General features: G+C 45.5%; 1 protein-coding gene across 2 annotated transcripts; it reads left to right on the top strand.

Moving 5' to 3' along the window:
• Positions 1-5,300: 5,300 nt before the first annotated feature.
• On the top strand, positions 5,301-15,018 carry LOC110503158 (uncharacterized). Of its 2 annotated transcripts, none has more exons than XM_036961839.2 (4): positions 5,301-5,930; positions 7,388-7,567; positions 8,604-8,806; positions 11,993-15,018. In XM_036961839.2, exons 2-4 carry the CDS (start codon positions 7,399-7,401, stop codon positions 13,211-13,213), a joined length of 1,593 nt encoding a protein of 530 aa, XP_036817734.2. In that variant the 5' UTR covers positions 5,301-5,930; positions 7,388-7,398; the 3' UTR covers positions 13,214-15,018. The 2 variants fall into 2 exon arrangements, with proteins under 2 accessions (XP_036817734.2, XP_036817735.2); XM_036961840.2 differs by having other exon boundaries at positions 5,339-5,930; positions 7,391-7,567.
• The last annotated feature ends 826 nt before the right edge of the window (positions 15,019-15,844 follow it).

Below are 15,844 nucleotides of genomic sequence, written 5' to 3'. Positions count from 1 at the left end.
TCACAGTATCACAATAGTTTGGGATACTGGTGCTATATTGGATTTTATGACGGTTGTCATGTTGGAGTAAAAAGCTGTGTTTGTGTTATTACATTTTGGGGGGTATTGATGAATGTATATGAATGGGGATACATGTTCATGATGGGAAATTAATTCAACAAGAAATGTAGGGAAACAGAAGACCTGCAAAAAAAAAAATGCAACTATAACAAGGCTGGACTATCTATGATCAATTAAGCCATATCAATGCGATTAAACAGGTTCATGTAAAATAATGAATTATGTTGGCTTACACTTATGGCACTTCCAAAGTCGTTTCATGATGATTATTATGGTCATGTGAATCATGTTATATACTTAGGCTATTGTAACAAGGCATATTCCAGCATTGTAGGTCTACTGCCTCTGCCCAGAGAAGTACTAGGCTTTCGTGACAACGGCCATTAGAGTTCACTTTACCACGTATGAGCCCTGGTTATAGTCCCTGTTGCAGCTCACTTTGCCAAGTATGAGCTCTGGTTAGAGTTCCTGTTGCAGCTGTCAATTTCCTCTGCTACATTGGTGCCAGCTTTGGGATCACATCCAGCTCACGTCTAGTTATGTGATCTAGTGGTTGGATGCGTTCTGTTTTTCACATTGTGTTGGGTGTAATTACATTCATCTATCTAGTGAACAATGGGTGTGACAGAAGTACCGTAGTCACCACAGGTGTACATCCAAGTTGCCTGAAACTGAATGGAAAGTGCTATGCCCTGACCAGTTATTCAGAAGAAAGTATTCTGTGACTATCTAATTTACATAAGTAAAATGACCAGTGTGGACTCAAAACAAACACACAGTACACATTTTAAAAACGACCTGTTTAAAGTGTTATTACAACCACGGTGTTCTGTTACTGAAGCTTGTATATCAGATAATCTGACAATGATCCACATTATATGGGTAGACAAAGTGTGTCATGCAGCAGAACACAACTATCTATCCTTGTTTTAGGATGAAAACCAGTAATGTGAATCACTGTTGATCCATCCTGTTCTGATCTAATGAGATGGATGTGGGATTTCCTATGTCCTAGAATCAAGGCCTTTCCCAGTCATGAAGGACGAAGTTAGGCCCCTCTTGGTTCTCATTGGCAGACTGAACTCATGTTAGGGGTTATATCACTTGTATTTCTGCTGACTTTGAACATAGCTTAGGGTTAGGGTATTGAATCAATTTCAAACTCCTACACCACTATTCCCAACATATTATAACCTTGTAGATTGTAAATAAAAATACAAAATTAAGCTGATATAACTTATATTTTTTATTATAGCCGAATGGCTTCAGGCTGAGCATTTCTGACCATTTATTTACGGAGAGCAATTTTCATTTTTATAACATGTAGTGTCCATTTACATTTGATTAATTATTATGATTAATTATTGCTTTCTTCAGTGGAAATACAGAATGTGTGTAAAAATGCCAAATATAAATCCCTGCATGATTTAACTTTTGTTATGACTATTTAAGCGTGTTAATCATTATTGAAACATGCAAACTACAAACATTTAACCAGTTAAAGATAATGAATACGTACAAATAGATACAAATATTTGATAAAAAGTAATTCATACAAAAGTCGAGAGTTGGCTATAACATGAGTACAAACAAAGTGAGTGTGTGTGTGTGTGTGTGTGTGTGTATGTGTGTGTAAATAAGTGTTTGGAAATTATAATACACAGTCATAAAATGTATCCCCATTCCCCAAATACCTTCATTGATACCACAAAAAAATAAAAATAAAATGTCTCCCAATCTGTCAACCCTCATAAAAATTTGACATAGCCTTGTATAAAATGCACTATGAAAAATGGTGTAATGTTTAAGAAAAAGTGGAGCCTTGTGTAATGTAGGCTCCACAAATAATAAATGCGTAATGAATAAAATCATGTAGGCCTACTGTTGCCTTCACAAGATAAGGGCCTTTCTGACTACTAGTGCACCTGTATCCCAAAGAATTAAGCAAGAACAAGCATAGAAAACAGTATTGGCATTAATAAAATGTAAGGCTACTATTATAATTATTTCGGTGATAACCTGGTTGTTTAACAATATTGTCTTGTTAACACTGTACATAGCCCATCTATAAATAGCCCAAACCACTACCTCTTCCCCTACTGTATTTATTTTGCTCCTTTGCACCCCAGTATTTCTACTTTGCACAATCATCTACTGTCAAATCTACCATTCCAGTGTTTAATTGGTATATTGTATTTACTTCGCCACCATGACCTATTTATTGCCTTTACCTCCCGTATCTCACCTCATTTGCTCACATTGTATATAGACTTATTTTTCTACTGTATTATTGACTGTATATTTGTTTTACTCCATGTGGAACTCTGTGTTGTTATGTGTCGAACTGCTTAGCTTTATCTTGGACAGGTCACAGTTGTAAATGAGAACTTGTTCTCAACTTGCCTACCTGGTTAAATAAAGGGGAAATTAAAAAAACACGTTTATATAAATGATGTGGGACACAAAGGCAGTGTAGAACACCATTACCAACCATGTATCGCTCTAATAACTTTTAAAAAATTGTTCTGAAGAATTTATTTTCACATGAATTAATCCACACAAAAATGCACAAAACCTGCTGATATGCAGCACAACCAACATATTTTCTCTTTTGTAGTGTTATGGCAGGGAAAACTGTTATACAGTAGTCTCGCATGTGGTGTGGGAATAATGACAAGCGAACCTGGGGAGCTTTGTGTTCTCATTGACCTAAAAAAGGGAATTGGACCAAGGATTTCAAGCGAGGTGGTCTCAGTTTGTTTGGCTTCGGTGTCTCTTGACCGGTCTGAGTTCCTTTGGCGTGTTCACACTGGGAAAAAAATTAAGCGAACCGCACTGAGTTCACAAAAATTGGATTAAAGGGACCAAGTGTGAACACTAACACACATGGCGGTATGGTTTATGAAGCATAAAGACCTTTTCATATCAGCAATAAATAATTTTCAAAAAACAAAGTAAAATTGATACGCACCTATATAGGGTTCCCATATGGCCATGTCACATTGCTTGTTAACAGAAGACTGAGTGTGCTACCTTGTGCTAATTATACTGAACAAAAATATTAACGCAACAATTTCAATTTTACTGATTTACAGTTCATGAATGTGAATCCATTAGGCCTAATCTATGGATTTCACATGATTGGGCACAGGCGCAGCCATGGGTGGGTCTGGAAGTCACTTGGGAGCCAGGCCCAGCCAATCAGAATTGTTTTTTTCCCCACAAAAGTGCTAAATTACAAAAATAAATACTCCTTTGCACCCACACTCCCTCAAAACATCTGTGACACATTGTGTTGTGTGACAAAACTACACATTTTAGAGAGGCCTTTTATTGTTTCCAGCACAAGGGGCACCTGTGTAATGATCATGCTGTTTATTCAGCATCTTGATATGCCACACCTGTCAGGTGGATGGATTATCATGGCAAAAGAGAAATGCTCAGTAACAGGGATGTAATCAAATGTGTGCCTAAAATTGGAGAGAAATATGCTTTTTGTGGATATGGAACATTTCTGGGATCTTTGTTACATGAAAGAAATAAAAGCTGAAATAAATCATTCTCTCTACTATTATTCTGACATTTCACATTCTTAAAATAAAGTGGTGATCCTAACTGACCTCAAACAGAGAATGTTTACAAGGACTAAATGTCAAGGATTGTGAAAAACTGAGTTTAAATGTATTTGGCTAAGGTGTATGTAAACTTCTGACTTCAACTGTAGGTAGAGTTATTAAAGTGACTATGCATAGATGATAACAACAGAGAGTATCAGCAGTGTAAAAGAGGGGGTTGGGGCATTGCAAATAGTCTGGGTAGCCATTTGATTAGAAACCGCTTCTTCACCAAGGAGTCTTATGGCTTGGGGGTAGAAGCTGTTTAGAAGCCTCTTGGACCTAGACTTGGCCCCACCGGTACCGCTTGCCATGCAGTAGCAGAGAGAACAGTCTATGACTAGGGTGGCTGGAGTCTTTGACAATTTTGATGGCCTTCCTCTGACACCGCCTGGTATAGAGATCCTGGGTGGCAGGAAGCTTGACCCCAGTGATATACTGGGCCTTTCACACTACACTTTGTAGTGCCTTGCGGTCTGAGGCCGAGCAGTTGCCATACCAGGCAGTGATGCAACCAGTCCTAAATCTAGGAAAAACATGCCAAAATTCTAACGAAATTAGCCCTGAGGCATTTAATAGTGCTATGAAACCAAAACGTTTGGAGATTTCTATTACATATTTTAATAATCTAACGTTAGAATTAAATAAGGGCCTTAACACTTGTTGGACAATAATTGTAATGGAGTTGACATAAATCCAATCGCATTTTATGAAAAAAACGTGGTGTGATAGCTCAGCTGTTCCCAAATGTAGCTATTTGTAACTTGTCAGAAATGTCCAGATCAACTAGCTCATGTCAGTTGTTTTTTAAGCTAGGTTTATTAGCTCATGGGTTATTTTGTCATATTTGAGTCACTCATATCACATGAATACACATAATGGAAGCATGTAAAGAATTGCAAGAAAATTAGCGTTAATAGCGCTAAAGTTCCGCTTGTCTTCTGCGGTGACTTTACCCACACACGGCTACCGCTTGTGGAACTGTGCTACACCACTTGTTCGGGTTTCTATCGTCTCTCTGGCTGAACCATCAGTGCTCTGTCTGCTAGCAGCATGTGCTCGTTTGCCTAACCCCGCCTTCTTAGGCTCTGCTCACGTGCTCGAGCAGATCCGTGGCAGTCATTGGCTGAGAAGCGTTAAATACGTCATTCTGCCGTACGAGAGCCATGTGGATGTGTTCTGGACCAGCTGACTGATGAACTATGGCACATTTCACATCTGAGAGACACGTGAAATGTAGCAACAATGTAGCATTTCTATTTCACCCTGTAGGGAAGGCAAAACATGTATGCATGTATGTATCTATTTTTACATATATCTATTTTTAAATCACACCATGCTTCCCTGTCGTTCTTTTCTCAATAGTCCAGTTGACAAAGGCTGTTAATTTAGTGTAGCCTATGGTAGAACAATACAAGTCCAGTAACCCAAAGAAACATGGTATAGACATAACAGAATAGGTAGAGCTTTGTCCCCATATAATTAGGTAATTTAATAGGATCTCTGTCCCTATGATATTCTGCCCAAACCTCACCACTGTAGTCACACCTCTCTTAATAATCAAACGACATTCTCATCCAGTCACTTCAGCTCAAAACTCATGCGGTCCCCACCCCTACACGTGCCCAGAAAACGAAGTAGTCTTTATTATGCTACATCCTCCCAGATTGCTTGTGCTTACGCCCCAATCTCTTGATATCGACGGAAACCGTTTGTCATTCTAGCAAGGGAAGGGTCGTCACTAGTCAGCCACAAAGTCATAAACCTTGAATATTTATTCAATGTATCTTATTAAAATTCGATTATAAACCTAACTTTAACCTAAATCATATACTTATACTTACATTTAAATTACGATCAAAAAGCACATTCTTTTTTTTCATGAATGTTTACAATAGGCCTGTAGCTAATTCTGACTTTGTGGCTGTGGCAACTAGTGGAAACCCGGAGGGAGGTCTAGGAGGCGGGGACATTTTCAGGTTGGGTACCGATTATCAATTTTGGAACTGGGACTCGTTTCGTAGGATCTAACCGTTAGGCAACAGGCAGTCTTCACATCCCGTTAGCTAGTTTATACATTGAATGAGATAGATGTAATAGAAACGCAGCGATAGACACGCATAGATGACATGACATAAGGGAAACGTTGAAAGATAGAGCTAGAAGTTAGGTGCTCTAGCCAACAATACGGCGAGACGGAGCGCTATACAAGTGAAGTGAACCAACAGTGGCAAAGAGTCCAACTTGATATTGGAGGTAAGATGTTGGTGATTTTTTTAAAAATATATATATATACTTTGAGACGGAGACTTTTGAAACAATAATTTAATGTAAAAGGTGTACTGACCACAGTTGCTTTATATGTGGACTTTTTGACCTGATTTAAACTTGCTGACCATACTTAAGCAAGTATTTAAACATTTGACAAATATAGTTGTCATGTTATTTCTTTGATTTATTTATTAGGCCTAATTATTTCTGACTTATTTCGTGCGTTTGGTATATCGCGTTTGTTAATGTGTAAAGCAATAGAGCAAGTTTGTCTGCTCTCCCGAAGTTGTGACGTTACATAAGGGAAAGGGGAGGAGCCCCAAGTTGTGACAGCGCACGTTTGATACCCATCATACACGTTTGTCCTAGTGGCCTATTGTTTACAAAATAACCACAGAAAGTTACCTATAAACAATTGCTTAGTCGGAACGTCATAAAACCTGCCATTGGGTATCATCATGTACAAGAAAGTGTCAGTTCTCAGGGGGCTATATAGTCGCACAACGTTACTTTGTGCCCCTCTAAAAAGCTTGAGGTGCAAATGTATTTCATCTTGTCAGCTATTGTTTATTACATCGATTTTTAACCAATATTTCTGCTTACAAGTCCCATGACTGACTTAAAGCTCTTCTCCACGAGATAAATGGGTTTTCCTCGACAGTTGAAATTCAGCTGACAGTGTGGGTAGTCTAATGGTTAGAACCATCGGGCTTTTTTCTCTCTCTCTCTCATGCTGGACATAAGATACTCTCACTCAAACAGAGAAAATTCAAAGATTTGGGGAAAGAGAAATGGAGGGAGGAAATACCAAATTGTGTAAACATGTCTGTCAGAACAGGGTTGACCTATAGGGTGACACAGTGTTACATAAAGAACCACATTTGCATCCACATACAGTATACCGCTCTAAAGACTAATCCCACTCATGTGCTAAATCACTCCTGAAGCTCTCATGACCATGTCCATGGTAACCGCCATGATTTAACGTCTCCCATCATGCCTGGTCAATACTTGCAAAAACGGTGTATTTTGTCATGGTGATGTTTAATTAGTGGGTGGATGTGATATTACCAAACACACATAGCACCCCAAACCCCCCCCCCCCCCCCCCCCTCCCACTATTCTCGCAGCATGCACATACAGTTCACACACACGGGACCCTGATGTATCTAGGAGTGAAGAGGAGGAGCCAGGCAAAGGGAACAGGCTGTGGAGGGAGAAGTGACTAAGGAGGAGGAGCTAAATCAGAGATTATATATCCAGCAGCATAATGTCATTTCAACACGTAAAAATATTCAGTGAGGAGTTTTTATTTTTTTCTGCTACTTGGAACCAAGGTCTTTCTATTTTTATGAGAGTAGCTTTTTTGAAGTACCATAGGCCGATGCATTTTAAAACATATTACAGGGAAATGTTACTCAGTGGTGTATTTGGTTCTCCAGCAGGACGCAGTATGCCTCTGGAACAGGCTTGTCTAAGTGGGCGAGAGCCACGTGCATCCAGTAAGAATGCAGAGGACAGGAGCAACACTGCCACCCTGCTGGCCTCAAGGAGTACTGCAGACACAGAGTCCAACAGAAGAGGCTCTCGCTGCGGATCTGAAAAAGATTCTGGATATTCGGGTGAGGGAGAACGTTCCGGACACTCACCCACCCCCTCGCTCTTTCTCACTCCAATGTGTTTCCTGTAAACTCTCACACTGCCAGACAGTGTGACCATCATTTTTTTAAATTGTATTTATTTTACCTTTATTTAACCAGGTAGGCATGTTGAGAACACCTTTATTTAACCAGGTAGGCATGTTGAGAACACCTTTATTTAACCAGGTAGGCATGTTGAGAACACCTTTATTTAACCAGGTAGGCAAGTTGAGAACACCTTTATTTAACCAGGTAGGCAAGTTGAGAACAAGTTCTCATTTACAACTGTGACCTGGCCAAGATAAAGCAAAGCAGTTCGACACATACAACGACACAGTGTTATACATAGAGTAAAACAAACATACAGTCAATAATACAGTATAAACAAGTCTATATACGATGTGAGCAAATGAGGTGAGATAAGGGAGGTAAAGGCAAAAAAAAGGCCATGGTGGCGAAGTAAATACAATATAGCAAGTAAAACACTGGAATGGTAGATTTGCAGTGGAAGAATGTGCAAAGTATAAATAAAAAAATGGGGTCATGAGTCATGACACATAGGGTGACACTGTGTTACACAGGCCAGGCAGTGCAAGTCACAGCTTCCAATAGGATGAATTACTGACTACAGTATGACAAGTATGTGACGTGCAACCAACCAGTCTGAGGTGTTGTATTCCTAGATAGAGAAGGACACACGTATAGTCTACATGCTCACTGGCCCTCTATTCAGTAGTATTGCTGATAGAATTCCGTGAATTCCTTCATGAGGACTACTAGATTACTGTCCTTGATGACTTGTGAGTATGACCCCACAGGTACACATGACTCACTCAGTAACCAGTGGGAAACGGTATAAAAATAATTGTCAAATTTCTTGTGAGGACAGCTCCCATCCCCCCTGTATTCCCCTTCAATCCTTCTGTATTTCTTCAATTCTTTACACTCATCTCTTCCCTTAACTTGCCTCTCTCTCTCTCTCTCTCTCTCTCTCTCTCCCCTTCTTCCTCTCCTCCAGACAACAACAGCTGCACAGACTGGCTCCATGCGGATAGAGAGGACCAGGGCAGCAGCGTGAGTGAGCCCAGGGGAAGGGAGGGTCTACAGAGCCAAGTCAAGCCCGAACAGGCCCCTCTCCAGGGGAATCACTTCCTGGTCCCCAGCCTCGGAAGCCCCGACCTCACCCCCATCTTCATCATCAGGAACGTGGTGCTCAAACAGGTGAGAGAGGTGGGAGGCAGGCTTGAGGTCAATTCCATTTCAGTAGTCAATTGATAAAGTAAACCAAATTTCCAATTAAAAAATGTTCCTAATTGAAAAGCATTGAAGAGGTGGCTTGACTAGAGCATGAAACTGTGAAGAAAGACATGGCAGGAGGTGGCCAATCATAGGACAGCAAAACTAAACAGAGTAACAAATAAAAAGGAGAAATGGATACAGATATAGAGGAGAGGGAGAGGAGGAGGAGGAGAGAGGAGGGGACAGGAAGAGGAGGAAGAGGAGGGGAGAGGCGGAGGAGGAAGAGGAGGGGAGAGGCGGAGGAGGAAGAGGAGGGGAGAGGCGGAGGAGGAAGAGGAGGGGACAGGCGGAGGAGGGGAGAGGCGGAGGAAGAGGAGGGGAGAGGAGGAGGAGGAAGAGGAGGGGAGAGGCGGAGGAGGAAGAGGAGGGGAGAGGCGGAGGAGGGAACAGGCGGAGGAGGGGAGAGGCGGAGGAGGGGAGAGGAGGGGACAGGGAGGGGAGAGGAAGAGGAGGGGAGAGGCGGAGGAGGAAGAGGCGGAGGAGGGGAGAGGCGGAGGAGGAAGAGGAGGGGAGAGGAAGAGGAGGGGAGAGGCGGAGGAGGGAAGAGGAGGGGAGAGGCGGAGGAGGGGAGAGGCGGAGGAGGAAGAGGAGGGGACAGGTGGAGGAGGTAGAGGAGGAAGAGGAGGGGACAGGCGGAGGAGGAAGAGGAGGGGAGAGGCGGAGGAGGAAGAGGAGGGGACAGGCGGAGGAGGAAGAGGAGGGGACAGGCGGCGGAAGAGGAGGGGAGAGGAAGAGGAGGGGACAGGCGGAGGAGGAAGAGGAGGGGAGAGGCGGAGGAGGAAGAGGAGGGGACAGGCGGAGGAGGAAGAGGAGGGGAGAGGCGGAGGAGGAAGAGGAGGGGAGAGGCGGAGGAGGGCGAGGAGGGGACAGGCGGAAGAGGAGGGGACAGGCGGAGGAGGGCGAGGAGGGGACAGGCGGAGGAGGGCGAGGAGGGGACAGGCGGAGGAGGAAGAGGAGGGGAGAGGCGGAGGAGGAAGAGGAGGGGAGAGGCGGAGGAGGAAGAGGAGGGGAGAGGCGGAGGGGGGGAGAGGCGGAGGAGGAAGAGGAGGGGACAGGCGGAGGAGGAAGAGGAGGGGAGAGGCGGAGGAGTAAGAGGAGGGGACAGGAAGAGGAGGGGACAGGCGGAGGAGGAAGAGGAGGGGACAGGCGGAGGAGGAAGAGGAGGGGACAGGTGGAGGAGGAAGAGGAGGGGACAGGCGGAGGAGGGCGAGGAGGGGACAGGCGGAGGAGGGCGAGGAGGGGAGAGGCGGAGGAGGAAGAGGAGGGGAGAGGCGGAGGAGGAAGAGGAGGGGACAGGAAGAGGAGGGGACAGGCGGAGGAGGAAGAGGAGGGGACAGGTGGAGGAGGAAGAGGAGGGGACAGGTGGAGGAGGGCGAGGAGGGGACAGGCGGAGGAGGGAGAGGAGGGGAGAGGCGGAGGAGGAAGAGGGGAGAGGCGGAGGAGGAAGAGGTGGGGACAGGCGGAGGAGGAAGAGCAGGGGACGGGCGGAGGAGGAAGAGGAGGGGACGGGCGGAGGAGGAAGAGGAGGGGACGGGCGGAGGAGGAAGAGGAGGGGACGGGCGGAGGAGGGCGAGGAGGGGACGGGCGGAGGAGGAAGAGGAGAAGACGGGCGGAGGAGGGCGAGGAGGGGACAAGGATAGGTGGAGGAGGAAGACAAGGTGATAGGGACAGGTGTATGAGGAAGAGGAGGGGACAGGTAGAGGAGGAGTAGACAGATGGAGGAGGTGACAGGGACATGAGGAAGTGGAGAGGGGGTGACAGGGACAGGTGAATGAGGAGGTGACAGGAAGAGGAGGTGACAAGTGGAAGAGGAGGTGACAGGTACAGGTGGAGGAGATGATGGGACAGGTGGAGGAGGAAGAGGTGAAAAGTGGAAGAGGAGGTGACAGGTACAGGTGGAGGAGATGATGGGACAGGTGGAGGAGGAAGAGGTGACAAGTGGAAGAGGAGGTGACAGGTACAGGTGGAGGAGATGATGGGGCAGGTGGAGGAGGAAGAGGTGACAGGTACAGGTGGTTGAGGTGACAGGTACAGGTGGTTGAGGTGACAGGTACAGGTGGTTGAGGTGACAGGTACAGGTGGAGGAGGAAGAGGAGGTGATTGGTAGATGAGGAGGAGTAGGCAGATGGAGGAGCTGACAGGTACAGGTGGAGGAGGAAGAGGAGGTGGCAGGTACAGGAGGGGGAGGAAGAGGAAGAGGAGTTGACAGGAGGACGAGGAAGAGAAGTTGACAGAAGAAGAAGGAAGAGGAGTGGACAGGTACAGGTGGAAGAGGAAGAGAAGGTGACAGGGACAGGTGAAGGATAAAGAGAAAGAGGAGGTGACGGGAACAGATGGAGTAGGAAGAGAAGGTGACAGGGACAGGTAGAAGAGGTGACAGGTGGAGGAGGAAGAGGAGGTGATGGGGACAGGTGGAGGAGGAAGAGGAGGTGATGGGGACAGGTGCAGGAGGAAGAGGGGGTTACAGGTGGAGGAGGAAGAGGATGTGATGGGGACAGGTGAAGGGGGAAGAGGAGGTTACAGGTGGAGGAGGAGGAGGGGGTTACAGGTGGAGGAGGAAGAGGGGGTTACAGGTGGAGGAGGAAGAGGAGGTGATGGGGACAGGTACTGGAGGAAGAGGAGGTGATGGGGACAGGTGCAGGAGGAAGAGGAGGAGGAGGGGGTTACAGGTGGAGGAGGAAAAGGGGGTTACAGGTGGAGGAGGAAGAGGGGGTTACAGGTGGAGGAGGAAGAGGAGGTGATGGGGAAGAAGAGGGGGTTACAGGTGGAGGAGGAAGAGGAGGTGATGGGGACAGGTGGAGGAGGTGATGGGGACAGGTGGAGGAGGTAGAGGGGGTTACAGGTGGAGGAGGAAGAGGAGGTGACGGGGACAGTGTGAGGAAGAAAGCACCCGGAAATGAGTTGTCTAATAAATGTCACTGTGAACCAGAATGACCAAATGGTTTTAGGGATGTATTTGATGGCACCAAACTCATCCTTGTTCACAATCCTCTTACAGCAAGTCCGCTCAAATAAGTTGCCCTTTTTTTTTTTACAGTATGTGTTAGCATGAGGAGTTGCCTCTCTTTCTCTCATCTTCCCTTCATACCCCCCCCCCCCCCCCCCTAGAATGGCTCAGACCATCACCTCCAGAACCAGCTAAACTGGGAGAACAGAGGAGGAAGCTCCAATGACTCTGGCCCCTGTCATGTGATCCTGGTCCAGCAGCCCAGTGAAACCTCGGCCGCATCCCCAAAGCCCAACAGAACACAGTCCTGGAGATCTGACAGCACAGCTATGAAAACAAAAAGCAGAACCTACCTGCCCATTCTTAAGTCCTACCCTCGTATCGCTCCCCATCCCAGTAAGAAGCCATCAGACATAACCCCAGTGGACCCCCATGGTAAGGGTACTGGCAGGGAGGACCAGAGCCTGGACAAGAGGATGTGTACAGAGGACAAGAGGGATGAGGTGTCCACTACTACTCACTTACTGACTCCATCCAGAAAACATGTCCGCAAGCAGCCAGACCCCAAGAGAAGCCTGTCCCACTGGAGGAGCCCTGCCTCCTCCCGCTCCCCCAGCCCCCGCTCTCCCTCCACACTTTCCAGCTTTGTCTCCCGCTCTATGTCCAGCTCCGACACCACCACTGCCTCCTCCTACTCCTCTTCCGGTGGCTCCTCTCCCCTCTCGGCCAGGAGGTGGCCTAGCAGGCACGGTCCAGGCCTGTCCCTGTTCAGTGCGGCGCGCGACAGGCGCTTCCTGAACACGGTGGGCATCCTAAGCCAGTCAGGCCTGCTTGACATCACGCTGCGCACCCAGGACCTCCTCCGCCAGAGCAACGCCACAGACCGAGACATCGCTCAGCTCCGCCAGCACACACAGCTGCTGTACCAGGCCGCCAACCACCAAAACAACAACCCCTATAACAATGACCCTGATATTAACGACCCCAATGCCAACACAGCCAACGCGGGCTGGGAGAGGATACACCAGGCTATGGCTCAGTCAGGCTGCTACCCCAGCCTCAAGAACCTGGGGAGGGAAGAGGATCACAACACTTATAGTCCAGAGCCAGGAGTGGGAGGGGACGCCAGTTTCAAGAGAGACTCAGTTGACCCTAATATTGTCACTCATACCCACAATGGGGTGGAGGCCCCGGTCCCACCCTCGTCCCTCCTGGCCCCCATGTCAGATATTCTCCCACAGTACAGCTCTGTTTCCCTGTCACAGCATTCTCCAGTCAGCGTCACCACGTCCCGCTCTCACTCTGGGCAGGCCAGTGCCAAACCCCCTGAGACAGTCACCATCATGCCCCCTGACAGTTCCACCCATGGTGGTCTTCTCTAGCACCTGCCCAAGGAAAGGCAGGGCACCCGGCCAGTTTGTAACCCTCTAACAGTCACTTCACTTCAGCTCCAACGAAATTCCTATAGTGGCTGAGGGGAAGAGGTTGAAGGTTTAATGACGTGTGAGACAATGTCGACAGAACGGCGCTATGCTACACTGTATAGTTCTGCACAGCGTCTGAATACTATACATTGCCTGCCATAAGAACTCAGCTTCAGCTTACCTTTTAGTGAGCTGAATATCAAGACGTGCATTTTGATGAACTTCACTACGTATAGAGAAATTATACTGACAATGTACATTCTTTTTGTATTTGCCATATATAAAACAGACTGACCAGGTAAATTCAGGTGAAAGTTATGATCCCTTATTTATGTCATCTGTTAAATACACCTCAATCAGTTAGTGTAGATGAAGGGGAGAACACCGGTTAAAGAAGGATGTTTAAGTGCCTTTGAATATTTAAGTGCCTTTGAACAACAGGCTGTGGTAGTAGGTGCCAGACGCACTGGTTTGAGTCAAGAACTGCAACGCTGCTGGGTTTTTCACGCTCAACAGTTTCCCATGTGTATCAAGAATGGTTCACCACCCAAAGGACATCCAGCCAACTTGACACAACTGTGTGATACATTGGAGTCAACATGGGCCAGCATCCCTGTGGAACACTTTCCACTCCTCGTAGAGTCCATGCCCTGATGAATTGAGGCTGTTCTGAAGGCACAAGGGGGTGGAACTCAATATTCCTAATGTGTTGTACACTCTGTGTAACCATATCGTATGGTTAAAGATGTCATTGAAACATAAAAGGCTATCTCATTCAGGATCTTGGAGATCCTACCAGGGAATTATGTATTAACATTGGTCTTTGATTGTTTTAGTATTGACAACAGCAGGTGTGTATGTGTTTGCTTCTTGAGTCTCATCCAAGGGAATGCCAGTACACACATATCTGTGACATAAAGACTGTTTCTTTTTTAATCTACTTTAATTTGTGTTTTTAGATAAGCATCATTTTGTGGGGAATTCACCAATGTTTCTGATGTCTAATAAGTATTATTAAAATGTAATTTAGGTAAAGCACTAATTGACGTAAACAAAAATGCTATTAGTTAAAGAGTTGCTTTATATTGGCCAAAAATGGTCTTTCATATTAAGAAACTGACAGAATGAGATGACCTTTTAATAGTGACTACAACTGCTACCATGTAAACTGGAGTGACTTCAGGAAGTACGTCGTGAGCTGCCAGTAACCCATGTTAAGCCTTGAGCCGGGACAGTTGAAAGAACATTGTGTTTTGTTTAGTACAATGACAATCTGCATTGTCTCTAGGTTGCTCTCTCTGTGCTTGGGCTATGTTCTTTCAAATGTATTGTGGTGACACACTGCTCAAATATGGAACATGATGACACTGTATTGAAAAATGTGCCATTGTTCATTGTCAATGGTATTCTCTCAACATGTTGGTAAGGATACAAGAGTTCAGCTAGGTGTTGTGTTAAGACAAATGATCAGTATACAAAGAACTTTGACACAGAAGCTTTTCTAGGTGTGTGTCAGTTAATTTGTCTGTGGTCTCCCCTGCTGCTGTCATGAGTACCGGTCATGTGCTCCGGCTTAGTCTTTCTATTCCCGGGTCAACCAGAGGTCATGGTCCAGCTGACACAGGTGGAGGAAATGCTGGTGAGTTGAGGGGAAAGTCAGCACATCAATATGTCAAAACTTTAATGGTTAATGATTTAAGTGAGTTAGTTGGTTTCTTCAATACTTTGTGGTCATTTTGCAGTGAATAAATTATACCTACCCACTCAGTTTACAAAAATAATTTCAGATCTATAAGTCCTCCAATTTGATCCTTTAAACATAATTATCCTATGACCAATCCATGAAGAAAACCGTTTTTAAACACCAGTCACAGGTCAGTCACACTCTCACCTCTAAGACGGCCTGTCCCGGTGCAGATCTGTAGCAGGGCCCCCACGGGGACCAGGACGATGGAGGAGAGGGCCAAGAGCCACCCCAGAACATACACCCATCCTGGGTACACATACCAGCGGTTGAAGGTCAGGTGCTGGTACTCCATCAGAGAGCAGATAAATGACACCTGGGAGAGACGAGAGGAAATGAGGATTTCTTCAACATCAAGATATACTTGTAACATTTAAAGTAACTCCAAATCAGTTGTTTTTGTTGCTGTTGAGAACACTACCATCATTTCATACCTCGAAGACGTGAGCATGTGAATAGTTGCTTGTGTAAAGCAAGTGTATGTTTGTAAATGTAAGTTTTATATATATTTTATTGGACGTGAAAGAGGGCATACAATCATTGACAGAAATATATTCCAAGTTAGTTCACAAGCGTTTCGCTACACTCGCAATAACATCTGCTAAACACGTGTATGTGACCAATATACACTGCTCAAAAAAATAAAGGGAACACTAAAATAACACATCCTAGATCTGAATGAATGAAATATTCTTATTAAATACTTTTTTCTTTACCTAGTTGAATGTGCTGACAACAAAATCACACAAAAATTATCAATGGAAATCAAATTTATCAACCCATGGAGGTCTGGATTTGGAGTCACACTCAAAATTAAAGTGGAAAACCACACTACAGGCTGATCC

Source organism: Oncorhynchus mykiss, chromosome 24 (assembly GCF_057628025.1).
Source record: "Oncorhynchus mykiss isolate SJ-2025 chromosome 24, ASM5762802v1, whole genome shotgun sequence".
Classification (NCBI taxonomy): domain Eukaryota; kingdom Metazoa; phylum Chordata; class Actinopteri; order Salmoniformes; family Salmonidae; genus Oncorhynchus; species Oncorhynchus mykiss.
Note: the sequence above shows the minus strand (reverse complement) of the source record. Positions and strands in the feature narration are given on the sequence as shown.